This window comes from Rhamphochromis longiceps, linkage group LG10 (assembly GCF_057381845.1).
Source record: "Rhamphochromis longiceps isolate RC_006_pf linkage group LG10, R_longiceps_female_GT1.1, whole genome shotgun sequence".
In the NCBI taxonomy this organism is placed as follows: domain Eukaryota; kingdom Metazoa; phylum Chordata; class Actinopteri; order Cichliformes; family Cichlidae; genus Rhamphochromis; species Rhamphochromis longiceps.
The window spans coordinates 24,706,069-24,730,842 of NC_140566.1; the positions used below are offsets into that span (position 1 = coordinate 24,706,069).

Sequence of the window (24,774 nt, forward strand, 5' to 3'; positions counted from 1 at the left end):
TTAAAGAGAAAGAGAAAATAAATATTTTCCACTTAGTGAACCAAACTATAATTTTTATATATATATATATAATTACAAAGTGTGTGTCTGTTGGTAAAATAAGTGTTGGACACGTCACCAGTTTTCAAAGTAAATATATTTCTAAAGGTGCTATTGACACGAAATTATCACTAGGTGCCAGTAACAACTCATCCAATCTACACATGCAAAGAAATAAAAACATAGAGGTCTATAAATTAAGTTATGTGTAATAAAAAAGTACTGAACTCACTTCGTGAAATGTATTTTCAAAAGCCTTTGTTGGTGATGATGTCTTCAAGATCCTGTATTGAGAAACTTGTCTCATGCATTCCCCCAAATGGATTTTGGTCCATTCTTCCACACAAACTATTTATACTTTTTTCCACTCCTGCACACTGGACGTGGACCACCCATAATTTTGTTGTACATATAAAATGACAATAAAGGGCTACTCTATTCTATTCTAAATCCTGACTGTTCTGTGGATTCAGGTGACTGGCCAGCTTCCACCAGCTTTAATTCCTTCTCTGAAACCAAATGAGAGTTTCCTTGGGTGTGTTTGGTGAACTGATGTTCTTTTCACTTCCAGGATTATGGCCCCAACAGTGCTCACTGGAACCTTCAGTAGCTGAGAAATTAACCAATAACCAACACCATCAGTATGTTTTGCTACCATGAGGGTGCCAAGGTCTTGAGAGAACTCACTGGTTTAATCCATCATTAGATGCTTCTTGTGTGTGAAACATTGGTAATTTTCATAGCCCATCAGTTGGACTGAACCAGCTGATAATGATTTACACTGAGTGGCAGGATTGCTTTCTAATGCATGGATTAGATGGATTATTACTGACATCTGGTGAGAATCTAGTGAGAATTCCATGTCAAAAGCACCTTTTGAAATATACATTTACTTAGAAAACTGGTGATGTGTTCAATACTTTATTTCTATATATAAATTCCCGACTCATCTCTGTAGGCAGTCATTACCCTTTAAGCTCAGGTTCTCTACCCAAGGCCTGGGAAGTTGAGGGTCCTGCACTGTATCTTTGCTGTTCGTAGGACTGCGCTCTTCTGGACAGAGATCTCGAGTGGTCCAGTTATCCCTGAAACCACTTCTCTGGTGAGCCTGGTGAATGAAAGAGATGGGCTGGGGCTAGAGGTGCCCAACGTACAAATCTTATAGATCACTATTTTGAAACGCATCATGGCCTCCACACGCTGCATATCCTGCCTTCTTGGATGACCTGATCATCCACTGTGACACCTGGGTGGAGCATGTGCACTAGGTGGCCACGGTCCTGAGGCCGGCAAGAATCACGGCCAACCTATGCAGATTTTAAAGCAATTCTTAATTTAAACACTATAAAATATATAGGTGAAGTACATATACTGGAAAAAGCACCCAAAAAAATCGTACATAAAATACAGCTTTGTGTTTTTTCAGTGTTTATTTGTTAATTCCATTTCAGGACACAGTTTCTCATTCTTAATTTAAATTGCCCATTTAATGATGTGTGGGTGGCATGACCATGCACAACAAAGTTCTGAGTTATTTTTCAGTTTAAAAACAAAACAAAACAAAAAAAAAACCCAAATACAAACAAACAAAACCAAAAAATCTCAAACTTCCCACTCAGACTTGTAAAAATCATCTTCTGGGACTGGATGATAAACAGAGCAGTGGACACACAGACTGGACTGACCAGCAAGTGAGCGGGTGAGTCAGTTCAGAAAATGCAATCCATGTATAGAACAAACAAACAAACACACAAAGCACACACAAACAAAAAACAAAGAAAGAAACAAAAAAAAGCAACATTTTACAACTTCAACCTAAAGCGCTCCATCTATGCAAGATAGCATGGGTGCTGTGTAGTTTCAGTCCACAAAGTCAGTTTCAGTCCACTTCTGTCAGGCCACAGGGTCTTCTGAACTCTTGACCTCGCTCATGAATCCACTTATTTGAGACTGATAAAAAGACAAGACAAATAAAATTAACCAAGTAAAGCAGCTTGAACATGCTGTCTAATAGCTTTTGACATTTTAAATCATATGAACACTTACTTTTTTGTAAATAAGCTTGCACATCTCAAGTACCTAAAGTAAACCACATTTAAGCCTGCTGGATTCTTCTCTTATTTATAATTAATTCAATATTTATACTTGTACAAATGGAAAAGCTAGAAATGATAAAATGTTATTTTTACATTGTATTAGGGAATTAGTTTTGCTTATTATAGTGCTGTTTTATCATTATTAGTTTCATTTCCTCTCTAATGCTGCCTCATGTTTTGCAATAACATCTTGAATTGTGAACCTGTTAATTCACATACTTGAAGTGATAGTGGTTGCAGAGTAGAGCACTTAAAAATTCTGTACAAACCAAAGAACACACCAGGACCAACTGGATTAAATATTAGATATCAAATATTTTATTTATTGTGCAGCTGTAATTGTCATTGACCTCCTGTTTTCTGTTTTCTTGTCTTTATGTTTAATGAGAACGTGGCCGTTTCCAAACCTATTTGATGAATCACAAATGTGGCTTTATAAATCTGAACTACAGCTTACCCCATTTGCTTCCTACTAGGACAGGACAGGCTGCATGTCTGGTCCTATAGTCTCCCTCGCCACTCCTGAACAAATTATACCAGAACACTGATGTTCCCTGTGGAAAAATAATTAGAAGGCAAATATGACGATAAAGTTGAGTGTCCAGTAAATAGGAGGTTTAAAAGTACTTGGAGTAAAAATGGCTTACTGCTCATGGTAGGGTAAAAAGTCAAGGGCACCAAAATAATTCTGGACTTGAATTAGCTTTAAAAAAAATATATATATAAAATCTTTTTTGTGTTTGTTCAGCTGTCTTTGTGAGATCGTGACTATTTCTGATTTTGTTAAAAAACAGTTTAACTATAAAGTAAACGCTAATAGCCTGAGGATAGCAGTAGTATAAAATAAAAAGACAATACAAAGGGAATAATAATGCAGGTCTTCACACAAGCTCGCTCACAATCAAAGAAACATAAAAATATCATCACCTTTCTTGGCCAGATTACTGCTCCAAAGTCAGGGAAGACTGTGGCACCTCCTGCCTCAACATCACTCATCTGAAAAAAGACAAGATCATTTATAATCACTAGTGGTCACTGGCTTCTCGTAAGACGCTATTCCATATTACGCCATGTCTCAATAAGCAGAGGTGCGGACTCGAGTCACATGACTTGGACTCGAGTCACATGACTTGGACTCGAGTCACATGACTTGGACTCGAGTCACATGACTTGGACTCGAGTCACATGACTTGGACTCGAGTCACATGACTTGGACTCGAGTCACATGACTTGGACTCGAGTCACATGACTTGGACTCGAGTCACATGACTTGGACTCGAGTCAGACTTGAGTCATTAATTTTATGACTTTAGACTTGACTTGAAAAAATGTTCTAAGACTTGTGACTTGACTTGGACTTTTACACCAATGACCTGGCACTTGAATCGGACTTGAACCGGTTTACTTGAAAAGACTTGATATTTCACCCCAAATATAAAATTTAACATGCATATTATATAGAAAGTGTGCACCATTAATTCAATTCATTGATTCATTTATTCAAACCACACTCTGTATGTATGTATGTGTGCGTGAGCTGTAGCACAGCCAATCAAATTAAACAGATAAAAAAAAAAAAAATTAAAAAAAATGCTCACAAATGCTGCAAGGAGTTATTTTTTTCAGGTACATAAACTATGAAGTAGTCAACAAAAAACCGAATTGCAATATGCAAAACATGCAAGAAGAGAATCACAGACAGAGATGGAACAACTTCCAACTTTCTCCGACAGTTGAAGTTGCATAAAGAACGGTAGGTGGTGCTTCTCTCTTGCTACGATAAGATCATGACTTCATCTAACAAGCAAATCTTGTCCAGGCTATGTTGGTGATACAGTTTTTTTTAATGTGTATGATATTTTTGTCATGCGATTTTAAAGCCGGCCCTACAAGCGCATCCAAGAATAACATGCAGCTTATCTCAGAACTGTCGGTGAAAATTATTCTTGGAGCTAAGTTTAATTGAGCTGCATTTTATAGAGGTGCAATTTCACAATTTGTGTATATTTTCTAAGTTCACTATTTCGTCATGTGTTGAGAAAAACACAGATTTTAAAATTATATGGTCTAATATTTACAGTTAGCATATAACTGCAACATTCCTTTTTCGTTTTTTTTTTTTTTTTTTTTTTTTTAAAGACTCGAAAGGACTTGAAATTCAAAGTTTCAGACTTGTTACTTTACGCGGACTTTTACACCAGTGACTTGAGACTCGACTCTGACTTGCCTGACATTACTTGAGACTTGACTTGTGACTTGAGGATAAAGACTTGAGACTTACTTGAGACTTGCAAAACAATGATTTGGTCCCACCTCTGTCAATAAGTTACGTAAAAAATAAAAAGTGTGATTGTTCATGTTGTGAAGTTCTTCCCTCAATGCTGTTTTCTTTCATCCTTAAACTTGTTTACCAATTGTTACCAATTTACGGTATAGATTAGGGCTGGGCGATATGGCCTAAAATTCATATCGCGATATAATTTGAAGCATGTGCAGTAACGATATATATCGCGATATATTCTTTTCTTCTGTATAACGTATTTTCCACACTATAAGGCACACTTAAAATCCTTTAATTTTCTCAAAAATTGAGAGTGTTCCTTATGTATGAATTCTGGTTGTGCTTACTGACCTCGAACCGATTTGGGCTAGGAGAAATCTGTTAAAAAAATGTTTTAGTACAACTTTGGTAAGCTGCACTGCTTGATGGATTGTCAGAGCATTACGGCTGCTGTAGTGAGGAGCTTCAGAGTAATCTGGGTCCAAAACTCCGTCCTCTTCAGGTCCCAAAGTCAAACGAACACTGAGAGTTAAAAATGGTCTAAATTCTTTAATCTTTAATAAAATCATCAACGATGCTGCTTTACCAGGTGTAACAAGTAAGTTTAACATCCAGGCATCCATGAAAACAGAAGTTATTAAATTTAACGGAGTTAGAAGTTAACAGGAAGTTAGCTCGCTAGTTTCCACCTAAACATGACACCATGTTCTGGCTGAGAGATTTTTGAAACTAATTAAAACGTACAGCTCTGCTACCACTTCCAACATAAATGAAGACAGAAAACTAAACAGCAGTGGCGTTTGCAGGGTTACTGAAGTTGGACTACCTGGTATATAATGTTGTGCTACGTGATTGCTAGCGACACAGCTATGTTAGCATAATATTAGCACAGTGAAGCTGGAGGATGAACGTCAACTTTTTTTCCACTCGATAAAAGTTAACGTGAGGGATTCTGGTGGTTAGGGACAAATGCAATCGCATAGCAGGATGCTATACATGGGCCAAACTTCAATCAGGAGAACAACTGAGATTATTCATCCACAATACAAGGTTAGTTATTAATATACTGCTACAACATGGGAGTAGAGCAGCTGCGAGAGAATTCAACATTAATGAATCAATGTTACGGAAGTGGAGGAAGCGCAGTTTTTGGCTTTCCCCATATTTCAAAAGTGCTTCATCTCTTTGCTATGATTGTCGGCATAATTTGCAGATGATAATGGTTGTAGCCGCTGCGATGCTTTTGACCAAAACAGGCGCAGCTTGATGACATCATCAACGTGCGCTATCGCGATAGACCGGTATAGTCAAAATCTCTACCGTTGGCCAAATTTATATCGTTTCTATCGTATATCGTTTATATCGCCCACCCCATGTACATGTATGATGTATGAATTTAAACCGTGAACGGAGGTGGGGTGCAGCAATCCATACACTACATGCTCTACATCATTCAAAATTCAAATCTTGTCTCATAGACAGCTCAGTGTTAGCAAAGGCAAAAGAAAAAACAAAAAAACAAAACAAGGTTCTTTGTCGGCCTGTTAATGGCGCACGGATAACAAAACTCTCTACAATATGTACCAGAACTGATTGACAGGTAAACATAATTTTGCTATGTATTGATATTATTCAGTATTATTGCCAAAGAAATGTTACAACCTTTTGCACTAATTCTTGATTGTGAACTTAAAAATTCTGACAACACACTGCAGGTGAATTAATGTATGAAAGTCAATCAATCCAAGTCCAACATTGAGCCAGAGCTTTTGCTTATGCCCATGAAGCCGGAATGAAACGATGGAGAGTGGATGCCAGGAGACGGCCACCACTGCCTTCAATCAGCAGTGAACAGATACGTATACTTACGTAGTTTAAATAAGTCGCCAAACGATTTCCAGTGCCTAATCTTTTGAAAGCATCTGGCTCATCTTTCTATAAAGATAAAATTTAAGAGTGAAGATACATAATAACAAACTGCACACACATTACTTACGTAGTTTAGGAAGGTAGCAAGTCTATTTCCATCGACGTGGAGGTTGCTGTCAAAAGGACGCTGCAACAGATGTTTATTTAACCGATCACCAAATAGACTCAAAATTAGAGCCTGCCATTAAGGGCACAAACTACATTCAAATAAAATTTATTATTTATCTGTTATTTGTCAGATGTTTATGTTTTTTGCTTTAATTTGAGTTCAAGACAACTTTTTATATATTTATTGCATTATGTCTTCAAGTGAATAGAAGAGAATCACTCTTATTATTTAGCGCATTATTACCCTCAACTACATAATTGGAAAAATAAAAAGGTATATATGCATATGGTAGGGTTGCAACTATACTCGTATTGATATTGAACCGTTCGATACAGTGCTTTCGGTTCGGTACGCATATGTATTGAACAATACAAAATTTATTTTATCAACTTTTCTTTTGACGATGCTGTCTGTGTTGAGCGCTTAGTGGATCTGCGTTCGACTACTCCGCCTAGGCTGCACTGCCAAGCGCAGATCCACTGAGCGCAGCGCAAGCTAGCAAGACAGAAGCTAAGCTCGTTGCAACATGGCAAATTTAACCTCCCCCCCCCCACCCTCATTCAGATCTGGCCTTTGGAACTATTTTGGTCTTCATGTGAAGTATGACCCTGAAGGTAAGCGCATCATGGACTAAAGTAAAACAGTATGTCGGATGTGCCACGCAATGCTCAATTACATGGGTGGGAACTACTGTGTTAGAGCAGTTTGCTCGTTAACGTGTTGACGCTGTCCAGCCCCACGCACGGGGCGATCCGCGGTAGCTCTTTAACGGAGATTTGCCGTGTTGTGGCGTTAACATCATTTCAGATTAACGCTGACAGCACTAGTGGGAACACAATGAATATGACTGCACATTTATGCTGACATCATCCTAGTGCAAAGACAAGTGGAAACAGACAAAAACAACAAGCACGCATGCTACAAACTTTACCCGAGTCATTTAGAAGAAGAAGCGTATAGTATAGCTTTTATTTTGGAAAGAGCCATTTCTCTGTAATAAACTCTCTTTTCCAAAGATGAGGGATTTCTCGATCAGATAGATTTATTATTTTATCCCTTTGTTGTTTCAGCAACATTAAATAAAAAATAAAAAAACTGTAGGTTTGAGTTAAAATATATATTTATAATTTTAAATAAATGACAAATTAAATAAGTATGAACATTTTTTTGTTTCGAAAAAATATCGAACCGTGACACCAAAGTATCAAACCGAACCGAACCGTGAATTTTGTGTATCGTTGCACCCCTAGTATATGGATATATATATATATATACACACACACACACACATATATACACACACACACACACACACACACACACACACACACACACACACACTCATGTATTAGTCATTCTGTAACGCAAGTAATTCTGTTCACAAGTAAGACATATTTAAGTTAAGCTTTGGAATGTGGGAAGCATGCCAAGACAAACCACAGCAGTTTTCACATCCACAGTGCACACAAACTTTCACCTAAAAAGTGAACTTACCCTGGAGAAGTCAAAATGTGGCTCATACTGTCCTCCCACGCCATAGTTTGCAACCTGGTCAGCCAATGACAAAAATGACCCTTAGATAGAGGTGATAAATAAACTCTCCTGTCCACTGAAAACTGAATTATTAACTCATGCTGTTGCTCTGTGTATCATTGAACTTGTGCAAAACAACTAAGCTACACTACATAAGACTACAAATCCAGAAGCCACAAATCTCAGTAATGGCAAAAATAATTAATTGATAAAGGGAAATCTTCCCAGCTAATTCTGCATCATTATTTCTAACAGACTTTTGAAAAAAAAATTTTTTATCAATTATTTATATCTCATCTTTTAACATTGCAAACTCCTTTACAATACTTTTAGTGAGTGAGAAACTTTTATTCATGCAACCTTGTCAAAGGTTGTCTTTATTTTTTACTTGATTCATTTGTTTGGTTATATTCACATTATGTGCCAGAGGGGTTTTTATTATTGTTTGTTTGTATTTAAAGCCATGTAAAGGTTATTATTAATTCATAATATTTATAGCTTGTATAAATATGAATTTTACTTTTAAAAGTACACGTCTTGTGTGTGAAGCTGTTGCATGTTTTCAGTATCGGTTTGATGGTTTCATGAGTAAGCTCTGACCACTGTCCTCTAGTGAATTTGGCACTTCAATCAGAATTGCTATACCTCCCTTAGAAACTATGAAAACAGAAAATATCCAACTTATGGAATAGCGATGGTTTGGATTCGTCTAATCGTCTAAAGACACTTAAATAAACCAGATCAAATCACGTAAAAGTAACAGCATCATTATTTTTTCTTCCATTATTTAAGAGTTAGTATTTAATTTACAAGTTTAAAATAAAGTACAGTAAGTATATGTAAAATGTATGAGCAACTCAAAAGGAACCCCATAGAGTGAGCCCACAGGCTGCTGTGAGATAAAGCAGATGTACAATGTAAACATGGTCAAAGCTGTAAGTGATTATCTGGGGTTAATGCCTCGATTTGGCAAAGTCACCAGTCTTAGTGGAACCTTTAGGAGTACAGTTATCTCTGATTTCATATGGGACTGCACACTGATATGAAAAACTATATGATGAGATAAGAACATCTGAACTGGATAGGCATGCTTACCTGTTCCTCTTGAAAGAAAGTGACATTTCATTATAAAATTACTTCATATTATTCATCTGTGATTAATTTTCTGCACATGGGGACAACTAATCGCGCCCATCCACATATTACATGCAGTCACTTTAAGGCTCGCAGAAACTAAATGCTCCTGTGTGTGTAGAATTGGAGTAAATGTAAAAACTAGCTCTCAAAGAGACAGAGATGTTAGAAATAAAAGACATAACCGAAGTCTCCCGTTGGACTATTTCTTTGTAGTTTCGATAATCTCGGTTTCAGCTGGAAAAATGGATCCAAAGAAGTGATGGTGCACAGGCACATCTGAAGTGAAGACTTAATTATTTAGAGGCTATTCATATATCATTAACTCTACTTTGGGTTATTGAAATCTGGTTAAGAGAAATGCTGTAATTTAAAAAATAAATAAATAAACAAAACAAAAACATATTCTGTCAAGTGAATGCACCAATCATTCATCTATTGAAGTTAAAGGGTAAAAACAGTATTTTTAAGTGTCTGAGTAGGATTTTTGACTTACTGAGTCAACACTCACTAGTTACACAGGTTAGGCTAAATATCAAATGTGTGAAATAAACTCCATTACCTGCAATAACTCTGCAGTTTCTACTGTGAGACCGGTGATGTCTTCTATTCTCTGATTGACTCTGTCAATGACGGGGTCCTCCTCTCCTTCTAACCACGCACTGAATAAACAAACAAGTATTAAATGTGGCCCACACACACACACTTAAAAACAATTCGCAATTTAGAGAAACAAGACAGGATATACAACAAATGATGATACAGTTTTATTCTGACCTTGTTGTATAAAGTACTCTGAGTACACGAGTAGAGTAGAAAAGCACTATATAAGAACCAGTCCATTTAGTGAAGCTATTAAGATTTTGTCCTATTAAAATATGTTTGGACCATCAGCATCATTCACTTGACACATGCAGTATCGCTGGTTCAAGACCAGCAAGAGACCCAAATCCAGCCTCAGGAGGATACAAGCTACTGTATTCCTGGAATCCGTCATAACTAAAGAAACTAAAAACAACAAAACAAAACCAAAGGATCCTTTTTTCCTGGATGCGTTACCTTTTCGAGACTCTGTAGTTGGCTGTGGTCAGGACACCTGTTTTGGGATCACGGACAGTGGCTCTTGCAAGCTTGAAAAAAATAAATAAAACATAAGAACAGAAAGAAATCAAACATTAAACAGAAGAGTTAATCCAACCATTCCAGTTCTACGTTGTGGTACCACTCTTCTCATCCCCTCTTAACTGTTAATCTTAAATACTTTACAACTATTTCTTATTTATATATGCCGAGCAATAAAAGTTGTTTTTTTTTTAAAGTCCACGTTCTGCTCTGTACAGCTTAGCCTGAATGAGTTTTTAAACACAAAGAACGTGCACTCGATCAGCAGCTGTAAGAAGGTAATGTTCAAAAGCTTTCCTCCTGTGCATTAGTCTCATTAACCTTTAAAGTAATTAAATATTTTAATGGTGGTCAGCAAGAAAATATTCTGTTTCCATTTTATTAAATGCTTCTTGTCTTACCCTGGGTTTTGCCAGTTCTTTGATCTTCTCAACCTCCTCATCTGACAACGAATCCAGGTAGCGCACAATGTGGGGGCTGTCCCACTCGTCCTCTTCTTTAACAGGCTTCAGCAGAAGACGAGGGTTTCTTTTCCCGTCATGGTAGCGACAAAACAAACGGCTCCTCCTCGCTTCAGTCTAGTAAAAATAACAAAGAAAATTTTTAATTTTGCCATTCTTTTCAATTTTATAACTAACTTTAATGGAAACAACGTGCAGTGCCATGCATTTATAATGCAGCCTCATAGTAGCACAGGTATCTGAGCTTGGTAGCAGGGTTGACTGACCTCTTCATCATTTTAAGCGTCTAAACTTAAATAGACTACGGAACTATCTCTGTTGTAAATGACTCTGTACTCCGTGCGTGTGGTTTTTCCTGTGTTCCTGTTTGTTTATACAGAGAGCGGCCTAATTTTGTTGTTTAAAACAAGAGTTGTAGCTTAGGTACCAAAAGGGTTACTAAATCATACACTAGTAAAAACACTAATGGAATCCAGTTTCTTTTGATTCAGCCTGCTGACAATAAACACATCTAATTATGCAATAGGTTTCCAGTTGTTGTCTATAAAAGTTTCTGTGCTCTTATTGTGCACAAATAATCACCATGTTTGGACAATTATACTTTAATCCTCCTTTATAGTTTGGTTATAGTTTGCACATAGAAAAATCTGCAACAGAGTCAAAATTAGTTTCTTATGTATTGCTTTTCAGGATTAAATACATCTTAAATCAGGGCTGACGTTTTTGGCTTGGCTAGTGCTGATTTTACATAGCATCAGAAAAACAGCCTAACAATGAATGTCCATAAAAATCAATGAAAACACATAAATATTCAATTTAGGATTTGGTTTCACAAAATAGCGACTCAAAATAGAGTCTGCAGGATGACTCGCCATTTGGATCCCCTCTCCTCTGCACAGAGCCTCATAGGACTCTCTCTCAGGGAGATGGTCTTTGGGTCTACTGTAGGTTCCCAGCTGAATGGGCTCCTCAGATGGAGGCTGGTAGTCTTGGTTCATCTCACGGAGCTGCTTCATCAGTAGCTGCTCAAAATAACGGAGGTTTCCTCCTGCCCTCTGGTGGCTGGGATCTGTCAATACAACAAAAGTGATTAGCAGAGGTAGAAGAACGTGATGATATGAAACACTTTGGAGCCGTATCCCGTGTGTGCTAATAACACATTTAAAACAGTAGTCATAGTAGGTAGACACTGAAAACAAACAAACAAACAAATAAATAACCCTGAAATCTGGCTGTTTTCTATTTTATTTTGTTAAGACTTTGTGATATAACTGCATTTACTCATTTGCCAGCAACAGAACAATTATGAGTATTTTTAACTTCAAATTTTTTTTAATCTTGAAGATTTTCTTAGTGAATACAACACTAAGAAAACCTACTATTATCAAAAAACTTCTCCTTTGTGTCTTCTTCTTGTTATTTGTTGTTGAGTTACTAAAGTAACTGAGTTAAATAATGGAAAAAGTGCACCCTCTTGTGGAATTTGCAGGTAGTGCCTCTTCATTGAAGCCTAATTAATTTAGCAGCAAAGTCAGCTCATTTACAGAAACAAAGAAACTTTAAGTGTATTTTAGTTATTGTTTATCCTACATGTTGATTTTGTTGTGGTTCTTCTAGGGTGTTAATGTGTTTGCAGTTTGCTGGGTGTAGTTTTACACAGGACTGTAAGCATGTGCGCTTACAGCATTACACATTTAGTTAGGAAATTTCCAGAATGACTACAACCTCAGGATCTCCTGATAGAATTAATATTACTGCAGGTTATGAGACAGTGAGAATATCATGTTTCTCTCCTCCATTTCAGATGTGCTGTCTTGTATATAAATAGCCAGGTATGTGCTGGAAAATGTCCGAGAAATGTGTTTTCATGCTGTACATTTGCGTCCCACTTTTACGGGCGAGTCACATACTGGAGTATTTCTGTATGAGGTGCTATTTGCAGGATATTTTTGCCGCACTTGATGGCATACCGTTTCACCTCTACAACAGCTCGATTCATTTCACTTGACAAGTAAACAAGTATACCACAACTTAAAAATGCAGCTGTAGCCTGTGACCTATAGCTGTCAGAGCCTGTGATACAGAGGCTAAAATAACAGTTTAAACCCACAGGCCACTTTTTTTTTCTCGAATGGACAACTCCCAGCTACTGTGGTGAGCACAGAGCACCACAACAGTCAGAGAGGAGAGTGAACTGTAGTAACTAGTGAAACCAGAAGAAAGCAAACTATTAATTACAGCACAGTAGAGAAATTGAGTTGTAGAAGAAGGTGTAATTAGAAACAAATGAAAAAGACTTAAATCTTTAAACATATTTACATAAAACATTTGATCTAAACATGAGTCCCATGAACTCCATTCATCCAGTTTTTATATTTACAAGGAAGACTACATCTCTGTCCGACTCAGGCTGGAAATAGAGTGTGTGTGTGTGTGTGTGTGTGTGTGTGTGTGTGTGTGTGTGTGTGTGTGTGTGTGTGTGTGTGTGTGTGTGTGTGTGTGTAATGAGCGTTGGTGTGCAGGAAGAACGCTTCATTTGCCTATGTTGTGTCTTACCAATAGCTACAAGCCGTCGCGTCAGTTCAATGGCTCGAGGGAGGTCACCCATTTGGTAAACAGAGTAGCTGAGGTAGTCCAAAATGTCTGCCTTGGAAACCACAGCTTCCTCGCCATCGTCCAGCTGTTTCAAGGCCTGCTGCAGCCACAGCACGGCATGGTAATAGTCTGCATCGTTGTAAGCCGTCTTTCCCATGTCGAAGCAGTCATCCACGGTCAGTACAGCATTCGAGTGCACACCTGATGGAAACCACTCAGTAAGACTAAATGACTGAACAAAATGTACTTAAGACATACCACTTTTTTTTAAATGTGCACCATTTATTAAGTTATTAATAAATAACATAATAATTATTAAGTTATTTATTAACTTAATATTAATTACTTTTCCATGACATGCTTAAGTTACTCTGCCCTTTGTGATATTTTCATGCTTTTTTATATTCAACACACACACTTCTTGCTTACCTGGCAGCTTTCCTTTGGAGAAGGCTTCAGAATCCAGTTGGTACGTGTCCTGCAGGCGCATCAACGCCTTGGCTGCACCCGTCTCATCTTCCTCGTCTGGGAAATATTGTCTGTGTACGGACATGTTGGAGACGAACCCTGGACAGAAAGTGAGAATGTCTTTCTGTACATCTCATTTGCATGTATCACATGACACTCACAACACTCACATATAATTCAAATTTGGGTCATTTTTAACTTGTTGGTACTTAATCGTTTACTTACACATGCAGAACAGCAACATCATATTGATCTAGATGTACCAGCTCTAAAGGTGTAGCTGGAATGTGTCTTCGCCTTTTTAGTCAGTCTCTGTGTGTTTGCGTTTCTTCACAGACTGTACTACACAATAGCATCACAACCGTGCAATACACAGTTACTGAATTCTGTACACATATGCTAAGTTTATCTGCCTTACACAGATATGGTCCTGTGTCTAAACACGTACACACTTTCAGGTCCAAGTGCACAGAGACAAAGACACACACACTCTTCATTGCCAAAATATGCAGATATGAAGAACAGCTGCAGCTAAAACATGACAAGCTCTGTTCTTGATCACAGCATGTGGACAAAGCAGCACAGTAAACATTTCCACTCCCCAGCAAAAGCTGCATTCATTCTCCTCACATCCATTCTGGAGCTTATATTTGCTCTGTGCTGCTTGCCTTTTGGTTATGCTGAGAGATATATATTACTGTATATATTGTGTCATGGTGACAATACATAGAATAGGTGAATACGGGTTGCCAGGTAGAGTGGTTTGATTAGTCAGTAAAATTACAAAAAACTAGAAAAGTTTTTCCTGTTGGGTTTTGCTTTAAAAGCCATTAAAAGAATGCTATTGATTTGGGATTAATAAAGGGTAACATACAGATTTGGCCAAGAAAACATACACTGAGGTATTTCTCTATATTTTGCAACATGCAATAAGTAAAGTGGCAAATGAACTGCTCTAGACACAGAGGTAGGCACTATTTAAAAAACATTTCCCCTTTGTCTGATTGTAGCATGCACGTGATGATCTGCAAGATCTCACAGACCACACAGAAAACATCCTAATTTTTCCAAGCAGAGTTCAAATCAGGGCACTTCACGAGTGCTCCTTTAGTAAAATACTGCTTTGGAGATATATCCTTACCATCAGCGGGATTCTGAAGTACCAGGCTCTCCAGTTCAGACCACTCAGTGTTGAGTCTCTTCATCAGTTTATAGGCATTCACTGGGTGAGCCAGGTAGCCTTCTGGGTCAGCGGTGGACACTCGGGTCAGGGCATCAAGTTTATTGGCCCAGCTAAGAAACGGATACAGGGTGATTCTACTACACATTTTATAGAGAGACAATACACTTCATATCAACTTACCCTATAAATGTGAGAACGGATTAAAGGAAAAGTAACACACATAAACAGACTAATATGGGGTGATATCTGAGAGTTCAGAATGTACCTTTTTACAGCGGCCAGCTTGGACTCCTCTGCTTTGATGTACTCCCTCAGAGACTGAACCAGCTCCTTTTCTGTGTAGATCAGGTCTGTCATTTGGCCTGTAGGCACACACACAGATATGAAGGTAAATTAGACGTTTCACTGAGGATAAAGTCAACATCAGCTTGTTTATTATTACAATTTCAAGCAATTTGCAGGTTTAGTGTTTCTGAGACAAAATGACTCATTTCACATTAAAACTCCATCAAGCGATACTTGATGACATGTCGGTGCAGCGCTTAGCCTGCTGATCAGACGGTCGAGAGACCTTTCTGTTTGTTCAGCATGTTCTCCATGTGGGATTTTCCTCTGGGCACTCTTGTTTGCTCCCACAATGAACACAGGGATATTAGGTTAATGGGTAAATAAATATTAGCTGTAAGACAGGCACATTGGTTAGACTGTATTATAAAAAGCTGTATTAGTGTGCGTGGAAATATGTGAATACGTGTTGTCAGGTACTTTGGTTTGAGGAGTCAGTAAAAAAAAAAAAAAACCCAAAAAGCTATAGAAATGTTTTTCTGTTGTATTTTGCTTTAAAAGCCAAAGAAAAAAATGAGTCTATTTCTGGTAACACTTTCTCCCCACCACTCCCCTCAGACTTAGGCTGAAAATAACTCTTCAGCCAAAAACTGCGGGGCTTTAATACTATAGAATTACTCAGCAAAATTACAGTTAAGCACCCACCCATGAGCCTTGGAAGAGATAGATGGGGTGTAGTGTGCTTAGTAAACATCCTCATTGGATTGCTTAGCTTAACAGAAGTTTTAAAAGACAGAGGATGACAAGTCTGCATTGTTTTTGCATGCAAACAGCATATCTGACCACCTAAGTGCATTAAATCAACAGAAGAGCACATCAGTATACCTTTCCAAGCAATAAGAACTAACCAGTTGAGCGATGTGACACATATTGTATACAAAAAGCATTTTCTGTATGCCAGCAATGTCTCTGTGATTGCACAAATCAAGGGCATTGTGTAAGAAAAGCTTTTTTTCCCTTTTAAAGTGGTTCAAGAGATTAATTTCCACGGAAATCATGTTGAATATCTGAGCACTGATTTGAAAGAAAGAAAGAGGAATCTATGTACCACAACTATTTCTCTATAAAGTTATTATTAGTCCTCTTCTGGCCACATCCTCCATTTAATACAAAGTGAAAAGCACAGATGTACATTCTTGAGCAATTCAGCATCCTATTATTGTGGTCAAACGTGGCCGATTTGATTAAAAACAACACAGGTAATTAGTAAGGCATCAATCAAGATTGTTTTTTTTTTTTAAATCCAGAGTAGCACTGAGCTCTTGACCCGTGGGCTTGGTTTGATTAATCAATTGAATGAATGATTGACTATTCATGCAAGTCCTGTAAATGAGTCCCAAGTAATTCCAAACACCTGATGACAGATTAAAGGCTCACTCACCAATGCTTTCTAGAGTTTCTGGATTCTAACACTAAATGTTTAAAGAACTGACAAAGTTTGCAAATCTGCTTGAGGATAATTGTTGGAACAGATACTAATATTTTATTTTCTATTTGTTCTCTTGACCTTTTATAGAACATATTCATTTTATTTTGATGCCTTCCAAAAGATGGGATTTTCCCCACAATTTTATTACCCATTGACTTATAATAGGACAAAAAGGAGGCAATACAGGTTAGCAGCAATGTCTGTCAAATTCTACCAGTCTCTCTCTCTCTCTCTCTCTCACACACAGGACACCGATCGGCCTGACTCATTTTTAAGAGTCAGGCCCAAGGACACTTCAGTATGTGAAGGAGGCAGCGACACTGTGATAAGTGGACTAGCTGCCCTGACAACCAGTAAACCTACCAATGGATGTAAAGATCTCTGCCTGTGTGGTCCGGCAGCAACACAGCAGGACCGAGGAGACAAAAAGCAGGACTTTGCTCATTCTGCCTTGTTCAGTAACCTGCAATTACATTAAAAAAAAAAAAACCATAATCACATCATGTCACAGTGGCACGCAAAATAAACTAGTTATGCTGAACATTATAAAGCATATAAAACGATTTTTTTATCCACCGTTTTCTATAAATCTCTATGAATAAAGTGTCTTTTTTGAAGTATTCCTCCTTAAAGCCGTTTAACACAATTTGTAAGCGTATCATATATAAAAAGTTTCAAACTTTCAGTTTGTGTTACACCAAGTCTGACTCTGTGTTTCCAGACTAAATTTGCAGATCGCCAAACAATTCTCAAAAGTTTCCAGCACGTTTCCTACAAATGAGTCATGGTCTATTGTTCCCGGTTCTCACTGAGAAGGGAAAAATAGGGGACACAGCTGTAACTGAACAGTATATTTTTAATATGTTTATGTGTGTAATTTTCTCATTTCTCTTTCCATCAGGGTCGCGCCAGGTCGGCATAAGTTCATTTTCAGTCTCCTGCTCTACAATTCAACATGACAACCAGAAAATTTATTTTGGAAATGAGCTCGTGCACTGAAGATAATCTTATGTACCTATTTACTTACTTACGTGCCTTGCTTTTAAAAATATAACCTACATTTCCATGCAATTAGATGCATTTGACACACTAAATAAAACACAATAAGGCACAAAACCTCAGTGTTTATTAATGGCAGACTTTGCCACAATGCATTAGTAGTGTTATGAGGATTAAGTATCGGAGCCAGCTACAGGGCTGAGCAGAAAAAGTAGAAGTAACATCAGTCCAAGACTGTAAAAAGCAACTGTGTGCTACTTTCTCCTTTCCTTCTGTTTTTAAAACATCACTTGGCACTGATGACTGTTTACTACAGTATGTTTAAAACGTACACATCTATAATTCTAACTGCAAGCACAGACACATTGATGTTTGAATAAATTTGAGTAAAGAAATAGCTTAATAACCTCCTGGAAAGAGAAACTATTTGACTGACACCTTCTGGGCAAATTCAGTGATTTTCTACAGTGACAATAAGAAAGCAACATGATGTCCAAAAGGAACAAGTATAACAAATTTACAGGAAATAAATGTCAGTGTGTAAGCACCATATCTGTCTGCCAGTGATGGTGTGACGCAAACACAGGTGGAATGTGGCTCATATGTGACATCCTGATTCTTCTGATGGGGTAAACATCTGACACAGACATGCCGATGCTAATCTACAGCAGGCGCGACTGAAGAAAGGCTGTGAAATCTCCTTAACGTGTATAGGAAAGAACTATTTTTCCTCATATTCTCTTTTAACATTTACAATTACAGCTATTACACTGGAATGTACCACAGAGGGTGTAACTTTGTAGCCAAATGATCAAAAAAATGATATGACTGGACCAAGATTCAGGAGAGACGAAGCAGCACACATTTAGCCGCACTGTTCATTTTGGGATTAAAAGAAAAAGTTACACGTTTTTGAAACACAGAAAAAAAAAAAAACTTTCACTGTCTCTTCCTGAATGTATGAGAGCTTTAAATCAGTTCACAAAGAATGTGACTAAATTTGCATTGTATGCAGAATAAATATATTTGCATTTGAGTGACACGACTGACAAAAAGCACAAGCCTTATGCTGAGCTGACAGATGTATATTGGCTGAAAACCTTTATGCTGAACTCAGAAAGAAGGCTAAGACATTCTTTAATGCAACTTTGTGTGCATTACTAAGACTATATATATTAATAAATATATTCCTTGCAGTATAAATTCAGCTTCTTGTGTGTTACGTTTAAGCATTTTGAGTTGGCTTAAACACTGGCTAGATAATCATCCCCAAAGTCTCAAACTAAAAAGTAAACGATTGCTTCTCTCGCCTTGTAATTTACAGCCAGTATCATTGCTCAGCTCAAACAGAGTCTGGCCTGTTTCTGCAGGTGGCAACATTCCTGAAAAAGAGGACTGGTACACTTACTACTCGAGTGGTGTCGGGTTTTTCTAGAAAGTAAAATGAGGGGGAGAGGACAGGCTAGGATGTCCAGAGAGGTCCCGAGAGTGCAGGTATGCACAGCTGCACTTTGTACACAGGCCAAAGTTGTGTGCATGCATCTCAGACCGAGGTAGGTAGGAGAAAGCAGGCAGATCTTCAACATTTTGCCATTGCATTAAGGAGCATCAGTTTTAATGTTGAGCATTTGCAAAACTGGCCTGAACTCAATGATAATAGCCTAAAAGTATCTCTGCCAGTTCATACTGAGGTTGAGTTTGTTCAGACTTTCCTGCTTTACATGGAGGAGTGGCTCTGTAAGTGAGATAAGGAACCAAAGCAACACAGTCTCTGGCAAAGACATCAGGATGCAAGGTCTGCAGTGGGGCAGGGGTTCCTATTAGGAGCAAATGTTTGCACTTAGAGTAAAACGTTCAACTTCTGTGGTCATCTTGTTCTACTCTTCTATGGGACTTTACATACTTGAGAAAAACTAAACACAACAAGCATGGCTGGTCTATGCAACATCTGTCCGACTGGTGAAAACACTAAAATAAATTAGAGTTTTAAGAGGAAGAAGATTAAACATATCAATGTGCAAAGATAAAATATCTTTCATTTAATATATGTTTATATAAACATTTCATTTCTAAGAAATACAAACAAGGGGGAAAAAAATTAAGCATTTATGACCTCGGGCTTGTGCAAAGAGGACGGAGCAGTCTGAATGATGCAATATTTCAACACTGCTGCAAAATACTTCTACCAAATTTTGTTTAGTTTTTCCCCTGAAGCCTAACCTTGAATCTGAATGGCTCATGTTTGCAGGACATATGCTCCATGACAGCACGGGTGGACATTCTAGCCAAAAGCCCATATGTTTGGATCACTTTAAAGGCAAAAAGTGCCACTTATTAATCTCTGCACCCTGTTTTTCACTCTGACTGTTGTGTGAATGTTGTGAATGTTTGTCCACTCACAGCTACTTCAAGTCTGGTACGCTAAATCTGTTATAACTCCAAGATGGAAAGTGTGTCCAATGAGCACCCCAACCATTTTGTAATCAGTCACACATTTAATTGGGTCACGCAAGGTAGATCACGTGTTGTTATTTATTTAATGATGACATCTGTACAATTCCTCTGGAAAATTATATTCCACAATGTTGAAAACAGTGACATCGCCCACCCAAACATAACAGAATAGTTTAAATAGAATTATGGATGAGGAAGAAAGAAGTTGAAGAGCCCAAAAGAAATTCATTTCTGAGCAGATTTTTGGCCCCAAACACCAAATTCCAGTGTTTGATAAACCTAGATGGGAGTAAATGCAGCTATCTTTGCATGTAAGCAAAAAAATGGAAGTTGCATGCCAGAAAACTAAAATCTGAAAAGAGAGAAGAAGAAAAAAAAGGCCTGGTACTTGCCAATTTTTTCCACTCTGGTGCACTAAGAAGAAAAGCAAGCAGTTGATGTTTAACAGATATTTTAACGACTGATGTAATCAGTAAATAGGATCAAACTCAACGGCCACACGCAGACATAGACACATAACCACGTCACATGCATGTTACACGGTGCACCGCATACAGCATCTGCACGTACCATACCCAGAACAGGTGAACGTGCCCAGGCAATCAATGGCCATCAGTCTTAAGACACAGAACTATCCTCCAGCAATGAACAAAAATTCCAGAGTCAACCTGGTGATCGTTGCTAATCTGTGCAGTTCAAATTACACTGTGGGCAGGAAAAAAAAAGAAGAGATTTCCCTCTTTAACACCCAGCTTAGGTTGGTTACGGTTTGTGTTTTTTAAGATCCTTACTGACAAAGTACTAACAATTTGCTCAATTCTTCAGGGCTTTTAGTATAAACGGGCAACCCCTTCATTCATTTTCATCTATAGCCACTCGCACTTTGACTTTCACTTCCACTAAACGTCACAGGATGAGGTCAGCAAAGTGGAGCAATTTTGTGGTTTTGTGTGGTCAGCAAATCAATGGAAATACTACTTATGACACATCCCCTACTTTGATATGGAAAGAGAGCATTCCTCATCCAAGATCCCAATCATGTTCTGCTGACCATGGAAACATTATCCAGAGGAAAAGCATGGAAAACTACTGACTTCTACTGTGGTTTATATTAAGGCAAGTTTGCTGGAGCTCAATAATAACCCAAATCACCCTAATTTAATAAGTTATTAAATAAAACAAAATATATTTTATCTTTGCATTTATTTGGGGATTTTACCTACTTGACAGCAAGACAGTTGTAGCATTCAGTTTAGTTGAAAACAGTTGGATCAGGACAGTGGCTGCAGCTTATTTAGTAAGAGTCACCTGTCTTCTGGGTTTATGCAGCTGGCAGATGTATTTATTTGTTACCTTCCATTTTTACACACTCCCATAACAGCCAGAGACAATTATTTGCATTCTACCATGCATAAATCACTGCAGGGCATCACGCTACCAGGCCAGTGTATTTAGTGACGCTGTGCCATTTGTTAAGGGAGAACAAAGCCCTTTTTTGGAGCTATGCAAGACCTAATCTTTTGAACCCAGTGAACAGTAGGCAGCCACAGTGAATTCACCCCCTTTAAAGGGAGTTAATTTATATTGCAATTACATATAACAGCCCTGTGTGACCTATTTCTACGAATCTAATGTGAGTATAATAAGCATTCAGCGGTTTTACATGATTTATTCGGATAACTAAAGTTATTTAAGTTTTGATAACTAACAATTTTTCGTAATTTTCAAAGACACATATATATCTGATAGCTGCACGTTCCTTAGTGTCGTAAATTGATCTTTTTTATTACTCTAACATTAGATGAAACTAATATTTTTGGATTTTGTATAAGTACTTTAACTGCCACTGCTATCCCATTCGTTTTACATGGTTATTTGGCATATTAAAAGCCAATAGCGATCAAAATAATCGTTAGGTGCAGAGCTAGAGGTGATTTGTTTGCGGTACATGAAATAGAAACAATGTCACCGCGAGGCTGGAATATGTGTCGATAACTGCTAACATCAGACCAATCTTACGCTGCTTACGTGTCTGCGTGAGAGCAGAAATTAGGTAAAGATGAGCAAAACTCACTCTTCCCCCGCGACCGAGTGTGCAGACCATCTCCAGAGTAGAGGAGCCGTCCCAGTGACGTCAGCCCGGGACGGCTGTTTCTAGAAATTCCCAACACTTCCCTTTTTTTGGTCCCGTAAATGTCCTGTAGTCCGTGCTGTGTAGAGATTTTAATTCACTGTGCCGAAAAAAGCTACACTTTCCGATTCAAAGTATGTGTGTGAGTGTGTGTAAAACACAGAATGTCATCCACGCGTGAGATGCTCGGTCACGAAGTTTCGCGCAAACTTTCAAAACTTTCTCCTTGTCCGCTGTGGAACATTTGCTACTCAGCTGTGTCTCGCATTATAATGTAACCGGGAATGAACACAAACCTCACTGAATAACATGTTGTGTTTTCTTTAACCTTGGGAACCTGATAGTCTGTACAATCTGGTGCACTAAAAAAACAACAGAAGCCTGTTGGACCCACGATTGACAACCATCCCAGCATGTTCGGGAGGCATGCGAGCTCAAGGACTCAGCCGTGATGTAATGCTACACAGCATTTTGTGCGATAGCTAATCCGAGACAGCATTTAATGTCAGCTTACCTTCATTCTCGTGGCTTTCAAACGGGATAGTCACGTTTGAGAATGTGGACGCAAATCCACTTGGCACCCAGGGGTTATGAAAAGTACGGAGAGGGGAGGAAAGCGCTGCCACGTACAGAACCTCCCGAAAGGCTCACCCTAATCCTTTGAATAGATGCGCAGAGACATTCCTGCGGCTTCTAAGCTGTAGGGTGGAGAATTGGCTCTTCTTATTTAGAAAGTAAGACCACAGTCTTATTTTTTAATAAAAAAAAAATAGTGAGCGTGTATATACATATATGCGCATTTTTAACTTTACATGATTACGATTTTTTGTTTTATTTCAATCAGAATCAGAATCAGAAAGGGTTTTATTGCCAAATGTTGAGCGGGTTTACAACATTAGGAAATTGCTGCGGTCAATGTCATATTATATACAACTCCGTTTTATTTTACATTTTGCAATGGCAACTGTATTTATGTAGTCCATTTAATTACCTGCAAACTCAGTGTGCTCAGTACAGAAGAACATAAAAACCTGTGTAGGTTTAGAATAAAGGCTAAAGGCAACGATATATATATATATATATATATATATATATATATATATATATATATATATATATATATATATATATATATATGAGCAAAATAAAGTCAATAAAACCAAAAAACTCTTATTGAGCCTGTTTCAATTTAAAAAAAAAAAAAAAAAGTTTTTTAGTTTGTTTTTAAATGCACATATGCAATTGTTCTCAGGTCAGCAGGCAGCTTGTTCCAAAGAAAAGGACCCCAGTAAGTGAAAGCACCCTCAGTACACTGAGATCTAATTCTAGGAACAGCTAAAGGATTTGCACCTGGTGACCTTTGAGGGCTGACTGGACTGTAAACAGTGAGCAAGTCAGAGATTCCCTGGGGGGCTTATGAACTACTAAAATGATTTTAAAGGTTCTGTATTGCACTTGGAGCCAATGAAGTGCCTTCAATGCTTGGTTTGTGCTCAACTTTCCACATATATGTAATGATTTTGGCTGCTGCATTTTGAATCAGCTAAAGTGTTGATGGTTTGGATAATTTTGCCTTAAAATAATCTAACCTTCTTGATGTGAATGCATGGACCAGTTTCTCAGAGTCAGTTTGAGATAGAAATTTTCTAACCATGGATATGTCTTTTTAAGTGAGTGAAAGCAATTCTCGTAATTCTCGTATTGATGTAATTATCAAAAATGATCAAAACTGTGATCACTGTGCAGAATGATACCGAGTAATATGGCATTCAGTAGTTAATGTCATCAATGCAAATCATTAGTTTGTGAACAGAGGATAGCTCATCAGAGGAAAAAAATAAGTACAACTGTGTGTCATCTGCATAAGATTGGTAGGACATATTGTTATTCTTTATGGCAGTACTAAATAGGAGCATGTAAAGGTTAAACAGCAATGGAATAAGGACAGACCCTTGAGCCCCTAGTTAAATTTTGAGTTGTTCAAGTTGTAAATTGCCATTTGAAACATAAAAATTTCCACCCTTTAGATAAAATGAAAGCCAATCAAGAACCTGTTCTATTAAACCAACTGTGCCATGCAGCCTTTGAATTAAAATGTCAGGATAAACAGTGTTGAATTCAGGAGTGAGATCCAGAAAAGCTAAAATTCTTTGTGCGTCACTACTGATCTTTAGGTTATTGATAACATTGATGAGAAATTTAGAGGGTATGGTTTTGGAGGGGTTAAGTAGTTTGTTAGTGGATGAAACTACAAAAGCACAATTAGACTGGTTATTGTTAATGAACTGGAAGATGTAAGATTGTCTTGTTAATTTTATTTTACTGCAGTAAAGTGCATTTTTATGGCTAGATTATCCAGGTCATTTGTCACAATAATTCAGGGTTAAAAATATACATACTGGCTTAGATATATACATACACGCCAACTAATATTTGGTAAAATGACCTTTTGTAAATTACACCTCA

General features: G+C 37.7%; 1 protein-coding gene across 3 annotated transcripts; it reads right to left on the reverse strand.

Annotated features, from left to right (window-relative positions):
- Positions 1-1,442: 1,442 nt before the first annotated feature.
- p4ha2 (procollagen-proline, 2-oxoglutarate 4-dioxygenase (proline 4-hydroxylase), alpha polypeptide 2) lies at positions 1,443-22,953 on the reverse strand. Of its 3 annotated transcripts, none has more exons than XM_085421079.1 (15): positions 22,252-22,272; positions 17,088-17,187; positions 15,216-15,312; positions 14,909-15,060; positions 13,729-13,866; positions 13,261-13,500; positions 11,577-11,773; positions 10,645-10,821; positions 10,181-10,251; positions 9,684-9,783; positions 7,949-8,002; positions 6,413-6,472; positions 3,063-3,131; positions 2,593-2,689; positions 1,443-1,989 (listed from the first exon to the last, which is right to left on the reverse strand). In XM_085421079.1, the coding sequence occupies exons 2-15, from the start codon at positions 17,167-17,169 to the stop codon at positions 1,919-1,921; spliced, it is 1,605 nt and encodes a 534-aa protein (XP_085277205.1). In that variant the 5' UTR covers positions 17,170-17,187; positions 22,252-22,272; the 3' UTR covers positions 1,443-1,918. The 3 variants fall into 3 exon arrangements, with proteins under 3 accessions (XP_085277205.1, XP_085277207.1, XP_085277206.1); XM_085421081.1 differs by lacking the exon at positions 22,252-22,272 and adding an exon at positions 6,286-6,351 and having other exon boundaries at positions 17,088-17,170; XM_085421080.1 differs by lacking the exons at positions 6,413-6,472; positions 22,252-22,272 and adding exons at positions 6,286-6,351; positions 22,823-22,953 and having other exon boundaries at positions 1,444-1,989.
- Positions 22,954-24,774: the final 1,821 nt, after the last annotated feature.